We start from the raw sequence: 8280 nt of genomic DNA on the forward strand, positions 1-8280 counted from the left end.
CACCCTAGGGATAAGCCTATGCCCATAGAGATCTTGGAGATGCTTGCCCATAGGAATAAGGGAGATTGCTTGGCCATAGGAAATAAATTGCTTGCCCATAGGAATAATGGGAGATTGTGCCCATAGAGATTCATTGGGATTGCTTGCCCATAGAGATTCATTGGAGATTGCTTGCCCATAGGAATAATGGGAGATTGCTTGCCCATAGGAATAATGGGAGATTGCTTGCCCATAGAGATTCATTGGAGATTGCTTGCCCATAGGAAATAATGGGAGATTGCTTGCCCATAGAGATTCATTGGAGATTGCTTGCCCATAAGATTATTGGAGATTGCTGCCCATAGAGATCATTGGGATTGCCTGCCCATAAAGAAACATGGGTTTACTTGCCTTAGGGAAATATAGTACTTACTTGCCCGTGGGTAAGTACCGTCCTTTGTTTTAGTTACGTCCCGTCCCAGGGATTTATGTTAAGTGTCCTTCTGAGCTTTGCTTTGGCCGGCCCTCACTTCCCTGGCCGTCCTCCCTTTGGGATGCCGGGATCTGGAGGGCCTGGAGCCCTGTCCCTCCTCCCTGCTGGATCCACTCACCCTCCGGCCACGAGGTGCAGCGCAGGGTCCCTCGTGGGAAGGCTCCCTGGGACTCTCCCAGACCAAGCCAACACTTCAGCCCCAGTCCCAACTGGCCTTGCAGTTGCAGCAGCAGCAGCAGCAGCATCAGAGAGGAGACGCCCCGGACAAGACCCACCCCCACCTCCCCAGGGCAGACCCTGCTGGGAACCCTCAGACCTGAAGAGCAGAGAGACTCCATGCTTATCAGATTTGCAGAGACGCCAAACTAGGGGGAGTAGCTATACTCCAGAGGATAGGATCAACATTCAAATGACCTGAATAGACTAGAAAGCTGGGCCAAAGCTAACGAATGAACGTCAACAGGAGAAATGTAAGGTACTGCACTTAGGGCAGAAAAATAAAATGCACAAATATAGGATGGGGGACCCTGGCTGAACAAGACTACATGTAAAAGGGATCTGTGGCCTGTTACAGACTGCCAAAATAAAGCTGCTTCGGGTCTCTTTGGAGGTATGCTGTTTAAATGATGCATGCATCCTAAGAATCCAGAAGCTGCACCAAAGCTGCACTCCAGTGCTTAGGAATGGAGTGTGGCTTTGGCGCGACCTCCGGACTCTTAGGACCCATGCATCATTAAACAGCATACCTCCAAAGGGCCTGAAGCAGCTTTATTTGGCAGTCTGTAACAGGCCTAGAGTCCAGTAGACCACAAGTTGAACATGAGTCAACAGTGCGATGTGGAGCTAACAAGGCCAATGCGATTTTAGGCTGCATCATAGAAGAAGTATAGTGTCTAGATCAAGGAAAGTAATATGCCACTCTATTCTGCTCTGGTCAGGCCCCACCTGGATATTGTGTCCAGTTCTGGGCCACCAATTCAAAAGGACATTGAGAAACTGGGCGTGTTCAAAGGAGGGTGACTAAAATGGTGAGGTCTGGAAACCTGTCCTATGAGGAGCAATTTAGGGAGCTGGGGATGTTTAGCCTGGAAAAGAGAAAGTTAAGAGGTGATTGATAGCCCTGTTTAAATACTTGAATGGATGTCACATTGAGGAGGGAGCAAGCTTGTTTTCTGCTGTCCAGAGGCTGGACCCTGAGCAAAGGTGCAAGCTCCAGGAAAAGAGACTCCACCGCACATTAGGAGGAACTTCCTGACATAAGGGCTGTTCGACAGTGAAACAAACTCATTCCTCGGAGTGTAGTGGAGTCTCCTTCTTTGGGGTCTTTAAACAGAGGATGGATGACCATCTGTCAGGGATGTTTTGATTGAGAGTTCCTGCATGGCAGAATGGGTTGGACTGGATGACCCATGGGGTCTCTTCCAACTCTATGATTCTATGTTCCAAGGGCCATCCACTCCAACCTCCCTTCTGCCATGCAGGAACTCTCAACCCAAGCACCCTGACAAATGGCCATCTCCACTTCCGGAAGATGAATTAAAGCACCTAGATGAGCTCTGCAGGCTAATGGTTACTCCAGCTCAGACATCTGAAGGGCTGCCAGACCCAGAAAATCAGAGGAGGGAAGACGACAACCACCCAAGGGAACATATTTTTAACCATACATCAAAAGGTCACAGGACTTTATCACACGGTGACCTTTGTGCTTCCAACCCCAAAATGGTTAAAGTGTTGGCGTTCCAGAAAAGCAAGCAAATTCTTATCACACACAGAGCACAACAAAAGACATTACCTAGGCAAGAAAGTGGTCAAAGTGTGGTTTGGGTTCAGCGGATGAGGAAATTCCCTTGCTAGCTTGGAATAACTTTTTGTGCATGCTCCAAACTGTCATTTCCCCAAGTGCATTCACACACATGCTCCATAGAGGGAAGGGAAATGGGAGGAAAATCCTCTTTGCCCAGAAGCTGTTTCAGAGGAAGGCGGCTGGGTTTCCCTTTGCAAACTCACTTAAAACCACATACAACACACACACACCCACACTAGAGAGAAGGAGGAGGTGGCTGGTCCATAAACCTGCCTCTTTTCAGCGAGGGCTGAAGTTCCCAGATGTCCCTTTTCCAGGACACATCCTCCATGTCCTCTCTCTCTGCTTCTCCCACCAGCTGTTCCCTTAGACTTAAGGCTTAGAGGCTCCAGAAGGAAGAGACCAGCCCGCCGAGGAAAAGAGGTGTGAGTGTCGTTTGTGTGTCCCTTTAAGAACAAGGCTGTCTCCCCCTCCTCGCACAGCAAGAATCCTGGGAAATCTGGAACAGGGAGAATACAGCAGATGGGTTTCAGACTGCTGCATTACATGAAGAGAGCGAATTTGTGATTGAACTGGACATGAAAACATGATTTTTTCGACAATGCTTATTTCCTGACACACCTCACTTTTTTGTCTGGAGTCTGAACAGTTGTGCACAGCGTCATCCAAAAAACAATTGTGATTGTCTCTAAAGCCCTGGATGACCCTGCATTGTGACCAGTTTAACCTTCAATTTCCCCATGAGAAGACTGAACAGGGAAACCAGTGAGGAACACAACCTCCAAATGGTTTACAAACCGACCAAGAAAATCCAGCAATGATGGCTCAGTGAAGGACTGAAAGACTTTCTCACAGCCGCAGGAGTTTCCACATTCCATGCAGCTGCGGACAAGTCTACATTAGGACCACAAAATGTAATGTTCAAACACAAATCAAGGAAACACAGAGGCATCGCAGAACTGGGTCAGCCAGAAACATCAGCAGTAGCAGAACACGTTATAAAACCAACCTGGGCATAAATGCTATTTGAAAACACTGAAATTCTGGACCACGTCAACAACTATCAGGTCAGAATGCACAGGGAAGCCACTGAAATCCACAAATACCTGGACAACGTCAACAGGAAAGAAGAGACCATTAAATTAGCAAGTTTGGCTACCAGTCCTAAAAGACACTAAAATCAGACCCAGCAAATGCAAATGAAAACTACCCGGGTCAGGGGTTTTCCCAACAAACAAGGGATCTCTAATTAAAGGACAAAATCTTTTGCATATCCTCCCCACTATGAGGCCATGCCATTCTACAACAGAACAATACACAAATTAACATGCAAACCACTCCTCCCACACCCAGTATAATACACAGTGTGTGTGTGTGTGGTATTATATATATATATATATACTATATATGTGTGTGTGTGTGTGTGTGTGTGTATATACATACACACACACACACACCCCACTGACGTCCATGCAGCATTCTCTGAAGATAACAGCCACAGATGCTGGCGAACGTCACAAACAAACTCTTCTAGAACATGGCCACATAGCCGGAAAAACAAACAAAAAAAACATCCAGCCTCTGTTAAAGACCTCCAAAACAGGAGACAAACAGCTTCATTTATATACCGCTTCCTACTGAACTAACAGTGTCTAAGTGGTTCACAACTATAAGCTAATTGCCCCCAACAAGTAACAAGACTCCACCACACTCCGAGGGAGCAATGGATTCCACCGTTGAACAGCTCTTACGCCAGGAAGTTCCTCCTAATGTTGAGGTGGAATCTCTTTTCCTGGAGCACCCATTGCTCCAGGTCCTATTCTCTGAGCAGCAGGAAAACGAGCTTGCTCCATCCTGAACATGACACCCCTTCTGGCACACAGTTCAAAAGGATGTGGACAAGTGGAGTGGGTTCAGAGGAGGGCCACCAAAATGGTGAAGGGCCTGGAAACCATGTCTTATGAGGAAAAACTAGTAGCTGGTAGTTTAGCCTGGAGGAGAGGTTAAGGGTGATATGATAGTATCCACCTCCTCCATCCCCAGAGAGGCCTGCTCCCATCCCCAGAGAGGCCTAGCACTGCATTTTCTGGGCCGTGACGGAGGTCTCAAGCATGGCACTGCCAGCCCCAGCCAGTGCAGCTGGCTAGGCCTCCCTGGGGCTGGAGCAGCAGCACTGTGCTTGGGGCCTCAGTCAAGCCCCAGAGATCCAGTGCAGCAGCTAGGCTAGGAATCCGGGATTGGAGGGTCAAAATGCCCAGCTGGGATGAACATTTTTGGACCCTCCAATCTGGAATTGTCCCACCAAAAACGGGAAATGGCAACCCTAAGTGTCCCATGCTCTCCATATTGCTCTAGTAAATCATGCAGTTGTTCAGGCTTCACCTGGAGCTGCCCAAGGGCCACTGGAAGCAAAAAAGTGAGAACATTTGATCACCCATTTTTTGAAAATAAAAATTATTTGCTACTAAATCTTTATCCTGAGTGAAACACACTGACTCTTTATCAGTGGAAACACCAAGAATCTCTTCCTTGTCCACCAGAAATGCAAAAAATCCTCTGTGCAAACTATGAAACCATATAGAGGCAAGATCATCACATGTGGAGGACGAAGACGTCACCAGCAGAAGGAGATGAATTGTGCATGGATAAAGTCCTAACCTCACGTAGTATAAATGTGCTGTCTTTGTCGTTGATGGCTGTTTGGGAAGAAAAGAATCACAGCTCTCACTTGAAACTGCAAAAAACTTGTATTTAACATTCGGAAGCCAATAATTTAATCTTTTAAGGGGGGGGGGGGGGGGGGAGAGAAAGACTAGTCTGCTGGATCTCTGACAAGAGCAAGAAGAGGACAGACTGATCAACATGAATCATCCTCTAGGCATACACTAAAAGGAAATAATATTAACACGTTTGTGCTTGCTCAGTTTAAGTGTGGTAGAAAGAAATGGAGATCCCCAAAGGAAAAGGGATTCTACTTTATTTCCCGTTGTTCAGATACTATAAATAGAAACAGTGTCTCTTTCTCTACTGGATTTGGCATTTCCATCATTGAGTTCAGCTCCTAGAAATGGCACCGGAGTTGCTTTTGTCATTGTCCTCCAACCCAGTAATTGCCACTTTAAGCTACATGTATATACCAGACTAGAGAAAGAAAGGAATCCTTGGGAGAAGTGGTGCCAAGCCTAAAACTTTTTTTTTGGCACGTGTGGTGAAATGGGCAAAAAGGTGCCCTGTGGGCTAAAGCAGTCTTGGGGGGGAAAGGGTCTAGAAGGCTTGGCTGGTGGAGCCTCTCTGACATCTAGTGGTGGCAAAAGACCAGAGCATTTTTAACTGAGGATGCGTCAGTGTGAAGGGAACACACAACCCCCTAGCAATTAACATATTATAGAGTACAGTGGGCCCTCCCCATTTGCAGCTTTGACTTTATGATTATTTGTGGATTGATTATATTTTCTCTCTGGGATCTTTAGGCCTCCAGCATGACTTTATGGCCAACATGCCGAGGTTGTGATGGGACCTAGAGATGGAGAACACTTCTCTAAGCTTTGTAGGTCTTCAACACAATTCGGTAGTCAGCCTCCATGGGGGTTGGCCACAAAGTTGCCTTGGAGGCCTAGAGTTCTATGCCTGTTACAGACTGCCAAAAAAAAGCTGCTTTGGTCCCTTGAGATATGCTGTTAATGATGCATGCATCTTAAGAGTCCGGAAGTTGCGCTAAAGCCACACTCCTTCCTAAGCACTGGAGTGCAGCTTTGGTGCAGCTTCTGGATTCTTAGGATGCATGCATCATTAAACAGCATACCTCCAAAAGACCCGAAGCAGCTTTATTTTGGCAGTCTGTAACAGAGAGATATTCTTGCAGCTTAAAAAAAAGGCTTGCCACAACAAAGTACCGTTCCCAGATTCCATAGCACTGACCATCGCAGTTCAAGCAGTGTCAAAATGGATTACTTCTGCAGTGTGGATGCGTCGTGTCTGTCCCAGTTAGAAACAGAGAAATATTCATTCAAAACCAGAGGTGGGCCTCTGGCTGCTTTTGGTTTGTCTGGGGTTATTTTGGTGCTTTTGATTCTGTGCGATTCCTAGAGCATCTCAGAGAGAGCATTGGTCTCTGCACCCCTTACTTTAGGGTCAAATGAGGTACAGTGGTTGGAGCACTGCACAAGACCTCACTGGATTATAGAGATATTTAAGAGATCTTTTTCAGTGGTAAGGATGGGAAAGGCAATATCCCTTGGTACCTGCCAAGATCAGGGTCACCAGATGTCCTAGTATTGCAAGGAGTAAGGCACCTCAAAATGTAGGACATACAAGGAGGCACACAACAACAGCAAAACACAAGATGCAAATGGAGGGTAGCCAGGTGGACTCACCCCCAATGGAGGACACACCAAAAAAATGGAGGACATCCAAAGAAAACTCAAAACACTCCTAGAAATGTCCAATGCTGCTTCTTAGCCTTGCTCAAAATGGAGGAATGAACCATTAAAAGCCCCCAAACTCTAGAAATGTCCATGCATGATTCTAGCCCTGCTCTGAATGGAGGGGTGCCAGGAAAAATAGAGGACAGTCCTAAATGAAACTCAAAAACACTCTAGAAATGTCTAGTGCATGCTTCTTTGTCCTTCTCAAAATGGAGACGTGTCAGAGGGGAAAAAAAGGATGACATGCTCAAACAAAGTCTCAAAACACACTCCTGGCAATGGAATGCCTGTCTTTGTCCTTCTCAAATGGAGGACATGCCCATGAAACCTAACACTCTGAAATGTCATGCCTGCTTTTTGTCCTTCTCAAAATGGAGGACGTGTCGGTTTAAAAAAAAAAAGGAGGGACAAGCTCAAACCAAAGCTCAAGACACACTCCTAGCAATGGAATGCCTGCGCCTGCCCTGCTCAAAATGGAGGGGCTTTGGAATTCCCCCCAGAGAAAGGCTGAAATGGAGGAGAGGCCAGGTCCCTGTGTGCAGGGAAGGCCGGAGGACCCAGTTGGGATGCTGCTGCTGGGGCGGGCGGTGGGTGGTCCCTCCCTGGAGGCCCGTTGCCCCGCCCTTTTGCAAGGCTGCGACCCCCAGGCGCTGTGGGTGGGCCCTGCAAAGCCAACAAAGCAAGGAAGGGGTCCCTTCGCACCATACTCCCAGGAAAGCCAGACCAGGAAGAGGAGGAGCAGCAGGAGGAGGAGGAGGGGAGCTGAGAGAAAGAGGCCTCGAGAGCCTGGTAGCCTGGGCCCTCTTGCAAGCACCCTCACCCCAAAACCCACCCACAGGGAGAGGGGGCCACCCAAAGACACGGGCAGGTATCCCTTTGGGTGCATTCTGGGAATCCTCTCCCCCCCCAGTTCCAGGGGAAGCCCAGCCCTCACTTGCCTTGCATTGGGCCCTAAAGGATCCCTGTGGGTGGGTTTGGGGAGTTATAGTCCTCTCCCACTCCCTCAAAGCTCCTTGGAGAAGCTAGCCACTCACCTGCCTTTCATTGGGCCCTTACGGTGGTGTAAGGCCCAATGGGGGTGGATTTGGGAAGTTTAAAGTCCTCTCCCCACAAAAAAGATCTAGGGGAAGCCACCACTCACCTGCTGTCTTTGGCCCCATAAAGGTATCCCTATGGATGGATTTGTGAGTTAGGTCCTCCCCCCCTAAAAAAAAAAGTCACCTGCCTTTCTTAGTGAGGGAGTGTTGCAACTCCCTGCCGCAGCCGTTTTTGAGTATGAACCCCAGCAGCCTTTCTATCCAGAATGTGGGCCCCTGGGGCTCTGTGGCTGACTAGGAGGCAGGGCGCATTCCTGGCAGGTTTTATTGCAGGACCCCCATAGATACCTAAATCCGTGGATGTTCAAATCCCATTAACTAGAGTGGTGCAGTAAAATGGCCCCTTTACATAAAATGACAAAATCATGGCTTGCTTTTTGGAATATATATATATTTTTAAAAATACAGTCAGCCTTCCACATTGGCGGCTGGTTTTTGCATTTGACTATTTGCGGATTTAATTAATTGTTCTCTCTAAGATCT

General features: G+C 47.6%; 1 protein-coding gene across 1 annotated transcript in view; it reads right to left on the reverse strand.

Moving 5' to 3' along the window:
- LOC121920595 (solute carrier family 25 member 33-like) overlaps window positions 1-7745 on the reverse strand; it is a 25160-nt gene extending 17415 nt beyond the window's left edge. Inside the window, exons 1-2 of the mRNA XM_042447722.1 lie at window positions 7735-7745; window positions 591-788 (exon numbers count right to left, since the gene is read on the reverse strand). Coding sequence (XP_042303656.1) covers window positions 591-788; window positions 7735-7745 — 209 coding nt within the window. The remainder of the gene's footprint in view (window positions 1-590; window positions 789-7734) is intronic.
- Between the last annotated feature and the right edge of the window lie 535 nt (window positions 7746-8280).

This window comes from Sceloporus undulatus, chromosome 2 (assembly GCF_019175285.1).
Source record: "Sceloporus undulatus isolate JIND9_A2432 ecotype Alabama chromosome 2, SceUnd_v1.1, whole genome shotgun sequence".
NCBI lineage: Eukaryota > Metazoa > Chordata > Lepidosauria > Squamata > Phrynosomatidae > Sceloporus > Sceloporus undulatus.